This window comes from Pyrus communis, chromosome 15 (assembly GCF_041283825.1).
Source record: "Pyrus communis isolate YQ-2024b chromosome 15, ASM4128382v1, whole genome shotgun sequence".
Classification (NCBI taxonomy): domain Eukaryota; kingdom Viridiplantae; phylum Streptophyta; class Magnoliopsida; order Rosales; family Rosaceae; genus Pyrus; species Pyrus communis.
This window is the reverse complement of record NC_142579.1, coordinates 39,882,369-39,903,071: the sequence shown is the minus strand read 5'-3', so window position 1 is coordinate 39,903,071 and position 20,703 is coordinate 39,882,369. Positions and strand designations below refer to the sequence as shown.

Genomic DNA, 20,703 nt, shown 5'->3' with positions numbered 1-20,703 from the left:
TCGCCTTTTAGAACCTTACCACATACTTCTTTTTATCTCTCACACATCCTTCTTAATTTTTAATTGTCAGATTAACAAAATTGAAGAAGATTAAATAACATAAATTAACTAGTGTGGTAAAAGAAAAAATGAGTTTGTGGATAGAACTGCTTCGGATTACAAAAATGTCTTCCAATCCAATTCTTTGACATTGAGAATAAATCTTATATTGATGAAAAAATGAATCTTACATGGGCTTATTATTAAGTTAATTTACTTTTTATATTGTCAATTAATTTTATAATGAAACATCAACTTCTTTCATTTCATTTGACACCCCTAAATCTCGTATCCATTCAATGTACAATATCAATGGCATCTCCTTAGCTTATGATTGGTAAAGAGTCTCTCTTATATATCCTGAAAAATTTCTTCTTTGATGATCGAGGTGTCGAATTGTTCGTACTAAAAATAGAATTGTTCATACTATATAAAGGACCAACAACTTTTATAAAGGCGGGTGGTTGGCTTGACTGCAAAGAAACGCCAAAACATTCATATCTACAGGGCATGTAAACAGCAGAGAATGAGCTAAATCCAAGTCCCTTTTCTTTTTCTTTAACGGAAACATGTGTGGTCACAGAAATGACAACCGTGCTCATCCAATTTGCCTTAGTTTTAATTATTTGGTCTCGCTCCAAGACGTTGAGATTGGGATTATGATTTTGCAGTACTACACTGCAAAATTATTGATTTTTAATTCTTCGTCTCTTTGAGTTTTTTGTTGTATCTGAAATTGTTACTGTGTAGTTTTGATCTTTATTGGGAAAAGAGGATTTTCTTCCCTCCTAATTTCTCACATCTTTCATTCCTTCCTATTTGAACGGTTACGATTAAACCACGTCAATATTTTATATTAATTTTTATATAGAGATAATAAAACGAAAAAATATAATGTGAGAGAAGGGAAGGGAAAGAAATAAGAATAGGAGGGAGAATATTAGTCTTGATTGGGAGGTCATGTTCTTTATTTTATTTTGAATCTTCTATTTGCTCCCTTCATGAAAGACATGTCTTTTTTCTCAAAAGAATACTCGAAGACCTGTAAATGGAAGTTGTTTTCTTGACAAAAAGCTAGTAGCCGCAAGGAAATATATACAAATGGTTTAACAATTAAGAAACGTTAGACAGAAAATAATACGTATGAAAACTTTAGTTTAATATCTTTTTGTCAATATTTGTTTACAAAATTTGTAATCGATTCTACTAATGCGTATTTCTCAAGCTAACTAGTAAATGAAATGCATAGAGGCCCTTGTTTTTGTGGATGGACCCAAATATAGTATACGTATGTGTATTACCCATATATAGATAAAGGATTTAATCTAACCATCATGGAAAGTGACACCTCCGTCATTGAAAACACAATAACGAGAAAAGATTTAATCAAAAGCAGCCGCAGATTTCATGACAAACCAAGAATTGTTTTAACTTTTTCAAGAATATTTCTACCACCGTTGTTTATTGGCTTGGCCCGGTTGTCTTTCTTGAGATAGCTAGAAAGGAGGAGTATACTAGTTTTTTTTATATTAAACTAATGCGAGATATTTAAACTCGAGTGTATAGAATAAAGCCTATTTATTTTAACTAATATGATTACGCTGAACATTCTGGGAATTAAAAACCCAAAGGTGAAAATATCCTGATAAAATAGTACAGTCTACTAGTGGAAACATTATCAACCACGTGCAACCCCATCTTTCTATAATATATGTTCTTGTACAATCTTTCTGTTTGAAGCCTCCTTGCAAATACAACCAACTTTGATATTTCAAAACAGTTATGCAGCAAGCGGCTCTGCTTAGTATATATAAGCAGAGAGTAAGAGGAAGTGGGCTAGCTTCTGATTTCTGGACGGCCTTTGGTTTTTGGGTTTGCATGTAAGAAACAGCTTCGTCTTGAGTATCTTCCTGTATTTCATTTTTCGCACTTCCGCTTCCTGCTTCTGTATCTCTCCCCTTGTTTCTGTCTCTTAATTTTCTTTTATTTGCTCATTTCATAAAAGAAACGGAGGGAGAAAATAGAAAGCGAAAATCACTTCCCTTTTCATTATGCTTGATTGGGGTTGCGCTTCCAATTTTGGATATGCATGCTTTCTATTTAAGTGCTTTTTCCAGTTGGGTTTTTGTGCAGGTTCAATAACTTTTGAGTATTAAAATTGATGGTTCTCTCTCTTTCTCTAGTCTTATCAGCGTGGAATGAGATACTAATATTAACCACAAGTTTTTTGGTTCAAATGGGCACCAAACAAGGGGAGCTAGAAGACTTGGGAAAAGGGTTAGAAAGGTCAATAAGCTTCAATTATTGGGAATTTACACAATCAAAACTTGAAGCATCTCATCATTCAAAGGGTAGCAATCATGAGACATTGAAGATAAAGAAACCTACTATTTTGCTTCCTGAACCCGTTACGTTGTCTACTGACTCCACTCCGCTGCCGAGCGAGCTCGATGCCGCGGCAACCAAGGTCCAGAAAGTGTACAAGAGTTACAGGACTAGAAGAAACCTTGCAGATTGTGCTGTTTTGGTTGAGGAACTATGGTTCGCAACTCTACCACTATACCTTAATATACTGTGTTGTATTTTTTCTTTTGTTACACTTTTGTTGCTTGGTGCTCCAATCAATCTTCTTTTTCTTCTTTCATGTGTTTGTTTAATTTTTGAAGGTGGCAGGCTTTGGATTTTGCAGCTCTGAACCGAAGCTCAGTTTCCTTCTACAACATTGAGAAACACGAAAGTGCCGAATCGCGGTGGTCAAGGGCTAGGACAAGGGCTGCCAAGGTACAAATTTTGGTGATATATATGAATCAGATTACTGATGAAATGTGTTTTATGGAGAAATAAAAATTAACAGAAAATGTTTGTAGGTAGGGAAGGGTTTGTGCAAGGACGAAAGGGCTCAGAAACTAGCTCTGCAGCACTGGCTTGAAGCTGTGAGCCTATCTATCTACTTCTCATTCAACTTTGTTCATCAGCACTGTTCCAAGAATCCAAACTTATAATAGTCAGGCTGTTGACTTTTTTACCATCAAAACCAAACCAAACCGCCCAATACGATTTGAATCAACCGGTTATTCATGCAATTCGGCCGGTTTGGTGCCCACCCCTAACTTAAGCAAACATGCGTACATTGCACAGTGTAAATGAGATACATAAGATATTGGGTAGGAAGCAGGTGGCTAGAAGCAGGTGGCTACCGACACACATGACCGGGATCACGGGTCTGTTGTGTGGGACATAATAGTCATTCATTGGAAAATATTTTTTTTTTTTTTTTTTTGGTTACGTTTGAAAAGGGAATCGAACGTTTGACCTAATACTCCAAACTCATTTCCTCTCATTTATCCGATCACACTCAGGCTAACCGTGATGGATTTTTCGTCGAAGAATTGAGAAACTAAAAATCAATGAACTCACCATGCTTCATTCTTTTCTCAGATTGATCCCCGCCATCGGTACGGACACAATCTGCAGTTTTACCACGATGTGTGGTCTAATAGCAAGAGCACCCAACCTTTCTTCTACTGGTAAGTTTGCCTCATCTGAGGAAAACCTTTTTCCCATGACACAGTTTTATATAAGATCACCTTTTACTTTTACCACCATTTAGTCATTTACCACTAACTCTATCCGACTAACCGTTTCTTTTTACCTCCTCCCCTGCGACATGAAGGCTGGATGTTGGTGATGGCAAAGACACCAACCTCAACAAGTGCCCAAGAAGTCCTTTGCAACGGCAGTGCATCCAATATCTTGGGCCTGTAAGGACTTACATTTGCATACTCATATACTGTGATTACTACAAATTAAAGCATTAGTTCTTCTTTGAACACGACGTCTGTTCTTTAAAAAAGAACGGATTGTCAATATCGTGTCGATAATTGACAAATATCTTGTCAATAGCAAAATATATCCATACAATCAGTACACCAACAAAATTCGTCAGCGGCGTTTTTATTTATTTATTTTGTATCGCAGAAAGAAAGGGTGGCATATGAAGTGATCGTGGAGAATGGAAAGCTTGTGCACAGGCAAAGCGGAATGCTTGTTGACACAGTTGAAGGGTCAAAGTGGATTTTTGTTCTCAGCACATCAAGAGCGTTATATGTAGGGCAAAAGAAGAAAGGAACTTTTCAGCACTCAAGCTTTCTTTCTGGAGGGGCCACAACTGCAGCAGGTAGATTAGTCGCTCACAATGGGGTTCTTGAGGTACATATTTATGATCGTTTGATAACTATTTTGTTTAGTTTGATACCTTGTTTGGTATTGTTTTCAACAAAAAAATTAAAACCTCAAAATCAAAACGAAAAGTTAAGTTTTTAAAATTTGGTTTTCAATTTTTATTTTATATTTATAAAACTAAAATAATTATCATTCGACTCTTTAATTCCTTTAAAATATAATGTTCGACACTGAGCTAATATCTGCTTGTCTTTTAACTTGTTCAAGGCTATTTGGCCATACAGTGGTCACTACCTCCCAACTGAGGACAATTTCAAGGAATTCATTATCTTCCTGAAGGAGCACCAAGTGGACTTAACAACCGTCAAGGTAAAAATACCGAATCGACATTCATTCTTTATTATAGAACAAATTGATAAATATGATATTGATAAAGTGTAAGTGTCTTTGTCGCCAACAAAACATAACGATAATGTTGTCGATACGTTCTAAAAAATACTCATGACGTCATGCAGGAAGAATTTCCTATACAAAAATGGCTAATTTGTTCCCTCTTTTCCTTCTTGTGGTATTTTAAAGATGTGTGCAACCGATGATGACAAAGCATCATTCAAAGTTCCTTATGAGGAATCCAGTCCAGAGATTAATGCTGACAATCCTGATGGGCCTAAAATCAACGGCTCCAATGGCTCCATTCCCACAGATCATCAACACGAGAGTGTGGGACCCAACATAGCCAATGCAGAAGGACCAGTATTTGACCTGTCCAGGCGTTTGTCTTGCAAGTGGGCAAGTGGGCTTGGGGCACGTATTGGGTGTGTGAAGGACTATCCAGTGAACCTACAGTTCAAAGCACTTGAACAAGTCAACCTTTCACCAAAAGTCACACTGAGCCGGCGTGGAAGCTGTGCTCCAATCCCTTCACCGAGACCAAGCCCCAAGATCCGGGTCTCTCCTAGACTTGCCTACATGGGACTCCCTATCCCGACGGTATTGGTTCGCGCTAATTCCGCCATGTGAGTTAAGGTGTAATCGGTTGTATACAATCAGTTGCTCAAAAAAATTTCTCGAGTCAAATAACTTCATACTCGCGTATGTACCGATCATATGGCATGAAGTTCGACCTTAAACACGTAACTATCCGTCTCGTCTACAAGTTGAATTTGGCTGAGACTACGGCTTAGGAAAAAAAGTTGGTGAATCAGATGCTACGGTGACATTCGAGACCAATATCGCATTTTGAATTCCTATCCCAATTCCCACATGAACCTAAGTTTGTTATTCTTTCATTGTTTTTTCTTTTATGCATTTTGAATCCCAATATCACTAGGCTTTTTTTTTTCTTTTTCACTAAGGTGGTGTTATGTAGAAGCAGCTGTAACTATACTCACTTGTCTACATTTGTTGTCCTTAAAGAGAGATTTTTTAGTATCCGAAACACGAGCCGATACACGTGTGTCATAATATAAACAAAGAAACACTTAAGAATATATCATGTTTACTTATATTATGACAAATAGATATAGTAAATCGATACAACACTTCATTTTGACATTAGAAATCAATATTGTCACGTGATAACGATGTTTCCTGTCATTATATATTTATGAATATTGTGAAAACAGATTCCTCATCTCTCTTTCTCTGAGTTTTATGCAGAAGACATGATGATTCAATGACAAACTCAGCTACCCGCTTATTTATTTGGACACAGAAGACAAAAAATTAGGTAGATGATCATACTAACTCCATCTCCATGTATTTATTCCAAAACACAAAAATCAGAAATTAATTCCCAAAAAATAAGAAGGAATTGTTTAAAAAATTTAAAACAGAAAAGAAGGAATCCAATGTGGAATTTCTTGTTGAAGAACAAGAAAGAACCTTTTTCCTGAAAGTTGATTAATTTATTCAGAAAATTAGGAAAAGATTTGGAAATGCGAAATCTTGGTAGGAAGGAAGCAGAGACAAAGGTGTCGAACATCGATGTCAACCTCTGACAAAAACATAAATGGTCCGGTCCGGCCCGGTCAGGTTCGGTTGGTATTTGTTTGGTAATCTCGAAATCGAAGTTGAACAGTCAAATGAATATCAAAAAGCACTTTTCTTTAATAGTAATGCTAGGAAAAATTAATTTTATCAACTAAATTACGTGTAAGTTGATAATTGTATTATTATTTAAACGTCAATATGCGTCCATATTAACTATTGGTGACGTATCATTTAGTTTACAAATTTAGCTTCTCTAATATTACTCTTTCTCTAAACTAATGCTTCTTTCTTTCCCGAATGCTCTTCACTGCACTTGCCGAGTTTCATAAACGGTTGATGGCCATCAATAACAATTGCGATCTGTTTGGTATTGCGTCTGAGCAACGTCTCATGTTTTTGTACAATATTTTATAATGTTGGTATGATAATTGACGTTAAATTATGATATGTCATATAGTTCATAAAAAAAATTAACGTTAGACAGTGGGATGTCAAATAGTTAATAAAGAATTTCACTTTTGAAAGACGCCCCTTAGCATTTCTCAAGGATAAATGAGTTTTTTCATAGCTAAAAAAGCCTTTTTTTTTAATGGTTAATCTAAATACTTCAACATAATCAACATTATACATTTTAATAGAGTTAGTAAACCAAATACCCCTCCCTACATCTTATGATTTCAAGCTTCAAAGCCAAGTCATTTCATATGATGACTTTAGCTTCTGATGCAGCCAAAACGTACTGTGACATGTCATTTTTTTAATTCAAATCATTTTCAAAGACAAGCAATGTGCCCAATCAAATGCCATAAAATCAAACAATCGTTCACGACTATATGTTATTTTGAATTCGAATTATTGGTAACAAATAATTAGGAGTCTGGGATAATATTTCTAAAATCATTTTTTGAAACCACCCCCTCAAACTTGCAAAGAACTCAAATGACGCCAGCAAAGCTCTATTCTCTATTTTTAGTAGTAAATCATTCAAACTTCACTTTGCTCGTCCATTTTTAGTTCTTGGATTAATAAGTTGGTTGGTGAAAACCACAAAACCAAATATAATTCATCAGCACATGGGCCCACTTCCCACGTGGCCCAATCTCATTAGCCACAGGTTGTCCCAACAACACAATTAACCATCTGAGTCGTGCCGTCGTGGCCACCGATCATATTTCCCCAGAGAAAGCAGAGGCCCTAGTGGGGGTGCAACTTCGTAATTTTCTCCCACAACAGGGGTAAAAACTGCACCTGACCCCAGAGAATCGAGCGCATTTTCTTCCCAGTTTGTCCCGTGGTGTTTTGAATTTCAAATACCGAACGGCTCTGTGTGGTTTTTGGAACCAAAAAAATAAAACCCACAAAACAAAACCCTCCCCATTCTCCCACGAAACAAAGCAAATCACCCACGTCCCAAAAGCTTTGAGTTTGATAATTCCACCCGGAAGTTTCATTAATGCACCTGGAAGTTTCATTAATCCACTCGAAAGTTTCATAAATCCACTGCAAACCTCTGTTTTTGCTTGTGTTTCTGCTGAAGCAAAATATTTTGCTCAAATGGGTGCTTCTGGAAAATGGGTCAAAGCGCTGATCGGTATGAAAAAACCCGACAAGAACGACCCGGTAAAGCTTCGATCTTTATCAAAATTTCGAGCTTTTGTTTTTTATTTTTTTGTTCTGAACTTTCTGAACTTTTTTTTATCTGGGTTTGATAGGAGAAGGTGAGTGGGAAGAGCAAGAAGTGGAAACTGTGGAGGAGTTCTTCAGGGGATTTGGGGTCTTCGTGGAAGGGTTTCAAAGGGAATTACGGGACGGGTTCGGAGGGGTCGGATTCGCCGAGAGGGGCCGATGCGTATAATGCCGCGGTGGCGGCGGTGGTTCGAGCTCCGCCGAAGGATTTCAGGGTTGTGAGGCAGGAATGGGCTGCTATCAGAATCCAAACTGCTTTCCGAGGATTCTTGGTAAGAAAAAAATAAATGACTTTTCAATTTTATTTGATGGAATCGTAGGCCATAGATCTTTGTGTCTGGATTTGAACAACCTACTTGTTGATGTCAGAAAGTGCTTTTCTGTTAAAGTTGTAGCTTTTGACTAGTAGAGCTTTTGAAATAAGCAGATAGTTAGTGTTGAAGTTGCTCAATCCTTCTGTCTTTAATCTGTTTGATAACATGCCTAGCTGCCCATTGAGCTTAATTTCAAGGATTTGGCTTCTATTGATGAAAGTTTGAAGCTTTTGTTGTTGTTGTTTTATTCTGGGCAAACTTATGTGCAGGCGAGAAGGGCTTTGAAGGCCTTGAGAGGAATAGTGAGGCTGCAAGCTCTGGTTCGAGGCCGACAAGTGAGGAAGCAGGCTGCAGTGACACTGAGGTGCATGCAAGCTCTCGTTCGAGTTCAGGCTCGTGTGAGAGCTCGTCGTGTGCGAATGTCCATGGAGGGACAAGCTGTGCAGAACATGATCAATGAACGCCGCACCCAGGCTGATCTATTAAAAGAAGCTGAGGTACTTTAAGCTCTTAATGATCTTTGCTTTCATTTGATAAGTGACAGAAGAAAATATTCTTGGTTTGAATCGGCTTTTTCGAACTTATGTTTTTGTTATAATTACTGAAAATAGATAGAAAAAAAAATTGCAGGAGGGGTGGTGTGATAGCAAGGGAACAATAGATGATGTTAAAGCAAAGATTCAAATGAGGCAGGAAGGAGCATTCAAGAGGGAGAGAGCAATTGCTTATGCTCTTGCTCAGAAGGTAATAAAACACAGAACTTGGCTTCATCGGGAGCCTCCTTGTAGTTTGTCTGTTAAATTAAGTACCTTTCTCTTCACATTACTGATATGGGCAAGATTGTGTTTCTTTTTTCTCTTCTCAGCAATGGAAATCAGCCCCAGATTTGAATTCGAATTCTCGTACCAGATCGTCAGCGTACTCTCTCAATAAGAACAATGAATTTGAAAAGAATAGTTGGGGATGGAGTTGGTTAGAGCGTTGGATGTCAGCGAAGCCGTGGGAGACTAGGCTGATGGAAGAGTCACATGACGACTCTTCTGAGATCACACCACCTCCAAAGAGTAGAGCAGACCCTTTCATGGGCAAACAACATTCGAAATCTTCAGAACCATGCTCAGTCAAAGTCAGGAAGAACAATGTCACCACTAGGATTTCTGCAAAGCCTCCTCACATTGGGCAAGCCACTCGCTCGTCTTCAAGCCCCAGTTCAGAATTATGGTATGATGAGAGCTCTGCCTCATCTTCACTGTGCACATCCACAACGCCGGTTTCTGGGAACACCGGATTGGCATCGGACAGAACAGATGACAGCTGCAACTATAAGCCTAGTTACATGAACCTGACTGAGTCAACTAAGGCGAAGCAGAAACCACATAGTTATCTGTCTCAAAGAACTCAAAGGCAATCCATGGACGAGTTTCAATTTCTCAAGAGGTCTGGGGTATTCTCTAATGGGGATTCAAAAAGTAGTGCTGGTTCTGAGCTATCTTCAGCCAACTTCTCTAAGCCGCTTTGCATGCCAACGCGATTGGAAAAGAACTCTGTGAAACTGAGGTGAAAGGGGCGCCTTGTTCATACAATCAGGTGAATTAAGTTCATTTTGATTTAGAAGATCAACAGCTAGTTGCTCCCTGCTATTTAGAATGTGTAATTTAAGTGTGTGCGAGGAATAGAAGAGTTCAGTCTTCATTTGTAACATAGTTAATTTATGAACATGTGGAGTCGAATATTTGCTTATTTTGAATGAGATGGGTCATTGAACTCATTGCCAGCTTTCTTGCAATGCATTGATCACTAGCAAATTTAGCTTCAACTTGATGATTTATTTCACAAAATCTACAGCGAAGACGTCTAATACATTTTCATATAAGTTAAAAGTTACTAATCTTCAGTTGCCTTCTTAAGCAAATGATGAGTAAGGTCTGATCAGGCACGTGGAAGGACATCTTGCATCATTTCCGCTTTATGACCTGAAGCTTGACACCATTCTTGAACTTGAGAACAATGCCAAACTCAAGCTTCAGAGGTGACTCCATATATGGAGAGTGCCGGAACACATACTTCCGGTATAAGTGAATCAGTGCAAGCTTTATTTCTTGTATGGCAAATTTCTGACCGATGCAGGATCGAGGCCCAAGTCCAAACGGTATAAAAGCATAAGGATGCCTTTGTTTCTCTTCTTTGCAGCTTGGATCAAACCTCTCTGGCCTGAACTTTTCTGGCTCTGGGAAGTTCTTTTGATCTTTCGCTAAAACTCCGAGGGCTAACCAAACCCAAGTCCCCTGCTTCTCAAAAACAAAAAGGAACTAATCCCATAAGGTTTATAATATATACAAACCACTTTCAGTCCAGACAAAAAGACATTTCTGCAAAGAGATCCTAGCAGAAGTAGAGCAATACCTTTGGTAAAAGATAACCGCCTATTTCGACTTCTCGAGATGTTTCTCTAGCAACTAATGGGGAAACCATGTAAAACCTCATTGCCTCTTTAATAACCTGCATTCGAAAAAGCAACAGATAAGCCAACTAATGAGGAAGATTCCTCAAATGCAACATTGAAATTTGAGAAGCCTTGCCTGATCAAGATAAGGAAATTTGTGTTGAAGATCACTTGCAGTTGGCATCTGATCAGGCGGTCCAAATCCATCGATCTCTGCCAGCAACTTTTTTTCTACTTCTGGATGTCCAGCAACCAAGTAGACAGCTGAAGACAAAGTGAATGCCGTGGTGGCCGAACCGGCAAGGAGATGCTCATAAGCAAGTGCACTAATGTAATCTGTTGTGAAAACATTCTTCGAAAGCCTCCCTGACTCCCTTGCATTCAGTATAACTGACAAGAAGTCCTTTGAACCTCGTCTGCTGTCTTTCATTCTCTTTTCCACAACTGCACCAAGCCGGCTAGTCAAATGCCTGTTATTATGTTCTATTTTCCCGTCCATAGTGCCAGGAATTCTCTTCAACATCTGCCAAAATGGCCACTGAAGTATGGGGACAAGTAGTCCTAGTATGATCGATAAGGAACCCGAAAAATCCATCTTAACCTGTGTTGTGGAATATATGTGTTGGTTGATAAAGTCTGAGACTTCATCGTCATTATTGTCTTTGTCATCAATCTTTTCGACTGATTCGCCGAAGGATTGTGGTTTAGAAAGGCCAAAGTTGACACCAAATGCAGCTTGTCCTATTACATCTGTGGCCAATCGAAGGGAGATGGCGGAAAATGTAATATCTTCTTCTACTTTCGCCATGGAGCCAAGTTTTTCAGTTGCACATTCAACAAATGACTGCATTGTAGGCACAAGGTTGGCTAAGTGTGAAGGTTGATACACTGATAATATAGTGTTCCGCATCGTCACCCATCTCGCATCCCTGCAGGATGCTCAAATTCCATCAGATATTCTACGTTACTCTAATCAACATAAGGAGAGATTCAAACTTGAGTGCAAGAGAGGTGGACACAATATCCTCATCAATTGACCTAATCTACATCTACGGTAACTTTAAAACGGTAGATATCCTATGCCTCTTTATACCAATATAACATATAAAATATATACCTGGTTAAAAAGAGACCCTTCTGATGAAGAGGGGAAGCTGCAAGGGGAGGTGGAATGCTTCTGTTTTTAATGTCTTTGAATTTCTTTATTCCAACTTCCCTACAAAGCTCTGCATCTGCTACAATTATGAGTGGTTGTCTACCGATATGAAACCTGCCAGGATATGTGCAACCAAAAACTTAAGAGCTGTGTTATGCGCATGTGTGGACGATTTATCTTAGCGTATTTTAAATTAAAGTTACATAACTGAAACGTTTGATTTATCACGAGATCTAATGTTTAACTAACATCCTTCATTCCAACCATACTAAAGGGGAAGCGAAAAAGGAAGTGACAAGAGTAACTTTTGCACGATCTACAGTCCACATCAAAAGAAGTCACAAACAGTTGCTAAGCTTGCCTTTCACACCTAGCATGCAGATAACTCAGAAAACGGTGGATCACTTGACCTAAATGGCACTAATTTGAAGTCTCAGAGTAATCGTTTTTCTTTAACAAAGCGATATCCTAAATTACTTTATTAATGTATGAAGAGTGGAGATTCAAACTTGGGTACAAGAGAATTAATACACTGTCCTGGTTAACTGACCTAACCATGTACGTAGTCCCGCGCTTGTTGTCAAATTTCTTTGAGAAAAATTAGGAGAAAAAAAAGAAGACAAATTACGCATAATCAAATATCCACATGCATAATAGCTACTAACCTGAAAACAGGGCCATACTCTTTAGCAAGAACTGAGAATATATCAGGACCATACTTTGCCATCAAGGGAATGTGTCCTACCAGAGGGATAGTTGGAGGGCCAGGTACCCTTCTTACTCCCCAGTAGGGCCCATATAAATACCCCAAAAGTCCTCCCAGTACTATCAACACCATGAAGATGGTAAACAACAGTTCAGTGCTGCCTATCATTTTCTCTCAGTCTATTGAATCTAATTCTTCGAAGGAGCAGAGCTCAGGATTTAATATATAGACTGGTGGTGGAATATTTTGGGGTGTCCCACTACTCACCGGAAGCAACCTGCTGAGCAGTCATTGGTTGATCCATGTTGCTGTCTAGATGATTGTTTTTTCTGTTGTGCTTTACAAATTATAACATTCCTGAAAATTGGGAATCCAATTGTCGTGTACTCGTGACGAGTGATTTTTAAGTAAACGAGCGACTTTACTAATATTTCTCCTTTCAATGTTGGAAGATATTCCGCATCTCTATTCGCAATACCACCAGCGGCGTTGAGATTCCTCTCTGTAATTCGTCTTCATAGAACCAGCAATATTTGTTTATTCTCTCCACAGACATTGTTGCTGTCATGTCATAAAAAAATTCATGGTGGATGGTGATCTCAAAAGTTCCACTATGTAATCAACGGCAGAAATTCATAAGTTCACCCACAGGGCCACACCCTACTAAACCGAAAACATGACAGGCGTCTCCACTGACATAAGCAACCATCCTTCGTCTATTGTCCACCACCCAAAGTTTGAGATGGAAGAACCGAAAAGGATTGAAGATTCCCACCCAGAATAACGTGGAGAATTGAAACGTCGAAAGTCGTATAATATTAGCATGAAAATTTGGAAGGAAAGAAGTCCGTTTGCGAGCCATTCGGTATTGGGTGGCTGAAGAAATTGAAATTTTTCGGTGGCTGTCCATCGGTATATTGCGAAGGACGACAGCGGTGAGCTGCCGAACACAATTTTCAGATTATTATTATTATTATTATTATTTATTTAATTTTTTTTTTATTGAGTGAAAGCCAGCTCTACGATCTAAGCTTGACACCATTTTTTGTAATTTAAGAACAATGCCATAATCAAGAAATAGAGGTTCTCCATGTTAATTAGTGAGAGTTTTCTTACTTGTAAGGAATATTATTTCCACCAATTAATGCATCCATGGCCCCAATTCCAAACAATATAAAAGCACTTAATTTTTTTTTCATGGTATTAGAGTAAGTTGGTCATCTGGTTCGGTGTATGAATGTTTGGCAGATGACAAAGTTGATGTCTTAATTTTTTTTAAAAGATCCGCCATAAAATATGGTACAAAACTCTTGTTTTACGTGATATAATTTAAGTGAAATAGTAATATCACATTACTGTTTCAGATATACTAAAAATTCAAAAATTTATGAGTGCAGAAATTATTGTCCATAACTCATTTGTCTTGAAATCCTTACACCAGCAATGATCAGATTCTTCTATCTCAATATTGTCTTCAATTTATTTATTTTTTATTTTTTAATTTAAGAAGAAGGGAAATGATTTGAAACTATGTATAATTTAGGAGAATGAAAATTTCAAATCCGGCATTAATAAAATTCAACATTTTATCCACTAAGATATTTGATACTTAAATTATTTTCAATGCAAACAAATACATCCCTCAAAATTTATATACATTCCAAGTTATCTTCAGGAAGGCAAATCATGCTGCTGGTTTTCTTGCCACAGGGGGACAAGTGTGAGATTTGGAATTGCTATTATTTGTTATGTCTTTTGTTATTTTTTTATTTTTATGTTTTAGAAAATTTCGACGGTGCGAGAGAAATTTTATTGATATCGAAAAAATGGTACTCTTAGTTAGAACATAAACCTAACCTCTCATAATACAAGAAAAAAAGATAAAAAAAATACAAGAAAAATGATAATATATATATGTGTGTGAAAAAAAGGGGGGACATAAACCTTACCCTTCTAGAAAGAAACAAAAAATGTACAAGAAAAAGAGGGGTAGGAGGGACATGAAAACCTAATCCCTCTAAAACCGAAACCAACTACAATTTGTTAATTATTCTTTGTTCTGGACTCTGCCTTCATACAAAAGAAATATCGATCTAATTGTCACCGTCAACTAAACCTTGGGAAAATTTCCTACAAAAATAAAAAGAGGACGGACGGTTATATAACAACTCAAATGGGGATTTGTTGGATAACAAAGGAGATGGTAATCGGTTAATGAGATAGACAACAATGAAGACACAATCGCCAAATAATGAAAGGGGTACCTGAGATTGGAAACGTATGCTACATGCAACAGTGAGAATGTGACGATGCTTACGTTCGACAACTCCATTTTGTTGTGGAGTGTAGACACTTGTGTGTTGATATTCAATGCCTTTGCTTTGGAAAAAATCTTTCATGGATAAAAATTTAGACCCATTATCAACCCTTATTGTTTTGATTTTCGCATGAAATTGAGTTATCAACAAAAGTAACAAACGATTTTAAAAGGTATTGAGTTTCGAATTTTATGTTGCATCAAAAAAACGAGACACTGAATGTGTAGGAACTTTATGAGGATCCCAAATATCACAGTGTAACAAATCAAATGGTGCATGAGTTGATATAGAACTTAAAGGAAATGGAAGTTTGGTTGGTTTGGCTATGGGACAAATAGTACAATTATTATCAAAAGAAACATTATTTGAAGACAACGGGGGAAGTACTAATTTGAGACGAGTTGATAAAGGATGTCCAAGTCGCATATGCCATAAATTTGAGGGATGGGAAACTTGACAGGAGAGATGTGTTCGTTGCAACGGCGACATGTAATAAAGACCACCACGTTGTTTACCTGATCCAATTATTTTCCCCGTAGCCAAGTCCTGCAAGACACAGAAAGCGGGAAACAAAATGGCACAACAATTTAGACAGTCAGTGACTTGGCTAGCATACATGAGATTTAAGTGAAGAGGGAACTCATAGAACGTTGTCTAATGTAATATCTGAATTGAATGGTATGATGTTAATGGAAGTAATTGTAGCCAAAGAGCTTGTGGGTAATTTAACGGTGAAAATTTGTTAAGATTTGGTTTCGGTGAAAAGTGAAGAATCTAAAGTGATGTAATTGGTAGCCCCACTGTCCAAAATCCAAGGTTGAGTAAATACATATTTAACGGAGGCAACAGTAAATGAAGACAAACCTACTGCATTTGCATAAACATTGTTATTACCAAGAGGAGGATTCTCTCCCCTCCTGATCTCTCTCTCATTTCATTCCTTCCTATTTGAACGGTCACGGTTAAGCCACATTAACATTTTATATTAATTTTTTTATAGAGATAATGAGATAAAAAATAATGTATGAGACGAAAAGAGGGAAAGGGATATAGATAGGAGGAAAGATAATCCTACTTCTATTACCAGAGGTGTGATTTAAATTCATTATGGACACAAAGTGGGTCAATCGTTGAAGCTGCTCTGCTGAGAGTCCGTGCAATGTGTTCGGTGAAGGCTGGGACCCGTGCTGGTGTGATTTGTTACTATGGTTGCTGCCTTGCTTTCCCCTTTTATTAGGAACCATTGTTCCATTTTTAAATTTGCATCTGTCTTCAGTGTGGCCCCTTTTATCACATAATTTGTAGTGATATTTTCGAGTCCTACAGTTGTCAACTGTATCTCCGTCGTTATCACAAAATTCACAATGGAGATTCTTGGAATTGTAGGAGAAATGGTTTGGTCGACTTTGAACAGCAGCAGTGATTGAAAATTTTTCCGTCGATGACATTTATTGTTGTGTGAGATATGCGATGGACTTCTGGAGTTGATAAATGGTTGGTGTTTCAAGTACTGTGTCTGACATGATGTTTGAGAATACAATCAAAGTTGAAAAAGTAGGCAGTCGGGCACCAAAAGAGATTTTTCAATATGATTGACATATGATGTGATATGTTACGTGTCATTATACAAATAGTAAAATATATGTGTTAAAAAGTTAATACCTTAAAAAATAAAAAAATAAATTCTCACCACTTACATTAAAACACGTGGTGTACCATCCGTATTCCCGTCACAATAAAAAATTTATCGGGCACCAAGACCTTATGTTCTGGGAACCAGGATCCTCGTCGGATCCATTCCCTAGGGATCTTGGGAATAAGCAATCGTGTCCGTTTATCGTATATCGTGCGGTCAGTTTTCGTTGAGTACTATTTATATTTGAATTTTAAATTTTAAATTTTAAATGATTTATGATCGCACGATATACGATAATCGAACACGATTGCGTGATCTCTAATATCCCTAAGAAATAGATCCGGCGAGGATCCTCATGCTCTGGATACCATGTTAAAATAGTTGAATATTCAAATGGCTAGATTGGAAGGCCATGACAAGTGACAAGATTGAATGCTTTTCGTGTATTAGCATTGACAAACTATACAGTGCAATACATACAAGCCTAGGTCAACTAATTAACCCTACAACAATGGCTAGAAGATAGTACCCCACATTTAGTGGGATTTGACTTAAACCATATTCGGTAAATATATTACAAAATATATTACTATGATATTTCTTAATAAATTAACATGTTACCAACTTTGTTGTTAACATGCTGCAAAGCTATTGTTTATATTTTAATACGAGTTAAAATTTAGTCTTGAGAGGATCAGATGCCCTCAAAAACTCCGTTACAGTGGAGATGTTCACATTAATTATTTTCATAAAATACCTAAAAAAATTCACCTCAGAAATTTATGATCGATTTCAAGAACATTACAGGACTGAAGATTTCACATAATCCTTTCATGCAACCAATCTCCAGTTGATTCAATCAGCGCATGATCATCATGTCCTCCTTATGACTCTAAGCTTGACACCATTCTTGAAGTTGAGAACAATGCCGTACTCAAGCTCAAGAGGTTTCTCCATGTCGGGAGAGTGCCGGAACACATATTTCCGGTATAAGTGAATCAGCGAGAGCTTTAGTTCTTGTAGGGCAAATTTCTGACCAATGCAGGATCGAGGTCCGATTCCAAATGGTATAAAAGCGTAAGGATGCCTTTGTTTCAATTCTTGGCAATTTGGATCAAACCTCTCTGGCCTGAACTTGTCTGGCTCCGGGAAGTTCTTTGGATCTTTTGCTAAAACCCCGAGTGCTAACCACACCCAAGTCCCCTGCCAATCAAAAAATAAATCCCGTGAGTATACAAACCGTAAATTTCGAGTTTGCACACGAAAAGTCAGGACTCGTTTGGAGCCTAAGATTGTATTGCATTGGATAGCTTATAAATTTAAGGTATGTTGAAGTAAGAAGGGAAGATGACCTTTGGTAGAAGATAACCACCTATTTCGACGTCTCGAGATGTTTCTCTCGCAACTAATGGGGAAACCATGTAAAACCTCATTGCCTCCTTAATCACCTGCATTTGAAAAACCGACAGATAAACCAAAATCCATTGGCAAATTGGTCTTCCCAAAAGAGGATGATTGATTAACAAGTAAACAAGAGCAGATAAATAGAAGCATTTGGTTAGGCCTTTGAAATTTCAAAGTTTTTACACATGTCAACATTGAAAATTCAGAAGACTTGCCTGATCAATGTAAGGAAACTTGTGTTGAAGATCATGAGCAGTTGGCATCTGATCAGACGGTCCAAATCCATCAATCTCTGCCAGCAACTTTTTTTCGACTTCTGGATGTCCAGCAACCAAGTAGACAATTGAAGACAATGTGAATGCTGTGGTGGCTGATCCAGCAAGGAGATGCTCGTAAGTAACTGCACTAATGTAGTCAGGAGTGAAGAAATTCTTCGAAACCGCCTCTGATTCCATTGCCTTCATAATTACCGACAAGAAGTCCTTCGAGCCTCGCTCACGGTCTTTCATTCTCTTCGCCACAATATCGTCAACCCGGCCACTCAACTTCCGGTTAGTACGCTCAACTTTACAGTCCATAGTGCCCGGAATTCTCTTCAAAATCTGCCGAAATGGCTCCTGGAGTATGGGGACTAGTAAACCGAGTATGATAGATAAGGAACCTGAGAAGTCCATCTTAAGCTGCGTTGTGGAATAAATATGTTGGTTGATAAAGTCCGAGACTTCATCGTCGTTGTCTTCTCCGTCAATCTTTTTGATTGATTTGCCGATCGAATGTGTATTAGAAAGGCCAAAGTTGACACCAAATGCAGCTTGCCCTAGTATATCAGTAGCTAATCCGAGGGAAAGGGTAGAAAATGTAATCTCTTCTTCTTTGGAGGAGTGCAGTTTCTCAGTTGCAGATTCAATGAAGGACTGCATGGTAGGCACAAGGCTGGCGAGGTGTGATGGCTGATACACCGACAATATAGTGTTTCGCATTGTCGACCATCTTGCATCCCTGCAGGATGCTCAAATTCCATTAGAGTCAATTAATTTTGGGCATCTTTGATGAGTATTTTGTTTTTGGTAAGTTCAATTTGATGTATTCGATATAATTAATTGAATAAATTTAGGTGCATCCTCCTCCACATTTGCTCATCCCATTTTTCTTCCTTGTATTTCTCCTCTATTCCTTACAAAAAACTAAAAGCAAGATAGTTATCAAACGAGCTATAAAATACTTTTAACTGATAGATTGTGCAATTAGACTTTCACTTAACAACCGGAAAGACTTCCATGCAACCGTTACATGAAAGAGTATCAAATTTGCTATATTCATGATCCAACTCATAAAACGGATGTAGGCAAGTTTTTCTCCAATAATACCTAGTGAAAAAAAGACCCTTTTGATGAAGAGGGGAGGCTGAGATGGGAGCTGGAATGCTTCTGTTCGGAATGTCTTTGAATTTCCTTATTCCAACTTCTCTACAAAGCTCAGCATCTGCTACAATTATCAATGGTTGCCTGCCCATATGAAACCTGTCCAAATTGTAATCCAAAAACCAAATGCCATTACCGAAATGCAGAGTTTGTTATGAGAATAAACTCTATTTAGCACCCTTCAACCATGCTAAAAGAGACTACTGGTTTGGTACTGAGGTGCTTTTATAAAAATTGGGTATAAAAAAAAAGCTGAGCTCAAAAAAATGTTTAGTAAACACTTAAAAATAGCTTATTTTCACAATTTTGGGTGGAAAAAAAAAACTAAAAACGTGAAGCATTAAAAATGAGTTTATTCTCACAGCACAACAGAAACAGTTTTTTTTCAAAGCACATCAAATACCAAATCAGCCCTTAAACTAGCTACGGCCTCAATTTGTCATTTTTTTTGTATACAAAATTATATTTTAAACTACTCTAATCCACGAAAATGGACCGAGGGTATAAATGAACTTGTGTTCAAGGGGCGTGCTTGCTACCCTAACCATATGTCCTAATCCATATATACCGAACCAAGAACCAGCTTGGCATATATATATATGCGAGGTTTGAGTGCCCCACCCCGGCGGTCCCCTAGAAAGCTAGAACTAGAAAACCTAAACATTTGGTCTCGGATAAGAGAGTCGCTTGTACACACAAATATGCTACTGACCTGAAAATAGGGCCGTACTGTTCGGCAAGAACTGAGAATACATCAGGACCATACTTTGCAAGCAAGGGAAGGTGTCCTAGCAAGGGGATAGTTGGTGGGCCAGGTACCCTTCTCACCCCCCAGTAGGGCCCATACAAGTACCCCAAAATTCCTCCCAATATTGCCAACCCCGTGAAGATTGTGGATATCAACCAAACACTGGTAGCAAACAACACTTCCATCCCCACCAATTTTCTGAAGGGTCTCCTCTTCTTCCAAGCTCTTCATCATCAAATATCAGAGCTTTGGATTAGGTTTAATAGATTGGTGAAATAGTGAGGGGGTTGTGGGGTCTTCCTATGAATGATTTCAATCGTGGAATTGTTGGTGCCAATCATCCTCAGCCAATGCTTTTTGTACTTTTTATTTTGAGAGTCTTAACGAAAAGCCACAGTACTGTTCATTTTAACGAAAAACCATATTTTTACACTAAAAAGTCAATCATGTTACTATTCACTTTACCCTTTATTTTTTCCTTATCATTAAAACTCAAAGATTTCAAGCCATTTTCATTAGTTTTTCTTTTTATTTTCTATATTTAGGGTGACGAAAAAAATTACGGTTTTTTTTTTTTTTTGAGCTAACGATATTAACTACACTAAGAAGGAGGGGTGGACTTAGCAATAATGTGGCTTAAATAAGCTTTTGACGAGAA

At 37.8% G+C, this 20,703-nt stretch overlaps 4 protein-coding genes across 5 annotated transcripts; 2 read left to right on the top strand and 2 right to left on the bottom strand.

The window, feature by feature from the left end:
• Positions 1-1,775: 1,775 nt before the first annotated feature.
• LOC137746691 (IQ domain-containing protein IQM1-like) lies at positions 1,776-5,661 on the top strand. Of its 2 annotated transcripts, XM_088686339.1 has the most exons (9): positions 1,776-1,919; positions 2,223-2,580; positions 2,706-2,820; positions 2,907-2,972; positions 3,478-3,566; positions 3,713-3,800; positions 4,018-4,248; positions 4,489-4,590; positions 4,801-5,661. In XM_088686339.1, exons 2-9 carry the CDS (start codon positions 2,276-2,278, stop codon positions 5,239-5,241), a joined length of 1,437 nt encoding a protein of 478 aa, XP_088542465.1. In that variant the 5' UTR covers positions 1,776-1,919; positions 2,223-2,275; the 3' UTR covers positions 5,242-5,661. The 2 variants fall into 2 exon arrangements, with proteins under 2 accessions (XP_088542465.1, XP_068342805.1); XM_068486704.2 differs by lacking the exon at positions 1,776-1,919 and having other exon boundaries at positions 2,054-2,580.
• A 1,730-nt stretch (positions 5,662-7,391) lies between these two features.
• Positions 7,392-9,999, top strand: LOC137746701 (protein IQ-DOMAIN 6). The gene is made up of 5 exons (XM_068486712.2): positions 7,392-7,833; positions 7,926-8,171; positions 8,483-8,710; positions 8,844-8,957; positions 9,079-9,999. Exons 1-5 carry the CDS (start codon positions 7,768-7,770, stop codon positions 9,772-9,774), a joined length of 1,350 nt encoding a protein of 449 aa, XP_068342813.1. The 5' UTR covers positions 7,392-7,767; the 3' UTR covers positions 9,775-9,999.
• A 19-nt stretch (positions 10,000-10,018) lies between these two features.
• On the bottom strand, positions 10,019-12,716 carry LOC137729077 (cytochrome P450 711A1-like). The gene is made up of 5 exons (XM_068467903.2): positions 12,478-12,716; positions 11,774-11,926; positions 10,793-11,585; positions 10,617-10,712; positions 10,019-10,498 (listed from the first exon to the last, which is right to left on the bottom strand). The coding sequence occupies exons 1-5, from the start codon at positions 12,684-12,686 to the stop codon at positions 10,169-10,171; spliced, it is 1,581 nt and encodes a 526-aa protein (XP_068324004.1). The 5' UTR covers positions 12,687-12,716; the 3' UTR covers positions 10,019-10,168.
• A 4,353-nt stretch (positions 12,717-17,069) lies between these two features.
• LOC137717094 (cytochrome P450 711A1) lies at positions 17,070-20,377 on the bottom strand. The gene is made up of 5 exons (XM_068456407.2): positions 20,010-20,377; positions 19,244-19,396; positions 18,092-18,875; positions 17,825-17,920; positions 17,070-17,675 (listed from the first exon to the last, which is right to left on the bottom strand). Exons 1-5 carry the CDS (start codon positions 20,228-20,230, stop codon positions 17,346-17,348), a joined length of 1,584 nt encoding a protein of 527 aa, XP_068312508.1. The 5' UTR covers positions 20,231-20,377; the 3' UTR covers positions 17,070-17,345.
• Positions 20,378-20,703: the final 326 nt, after the last annotated feature.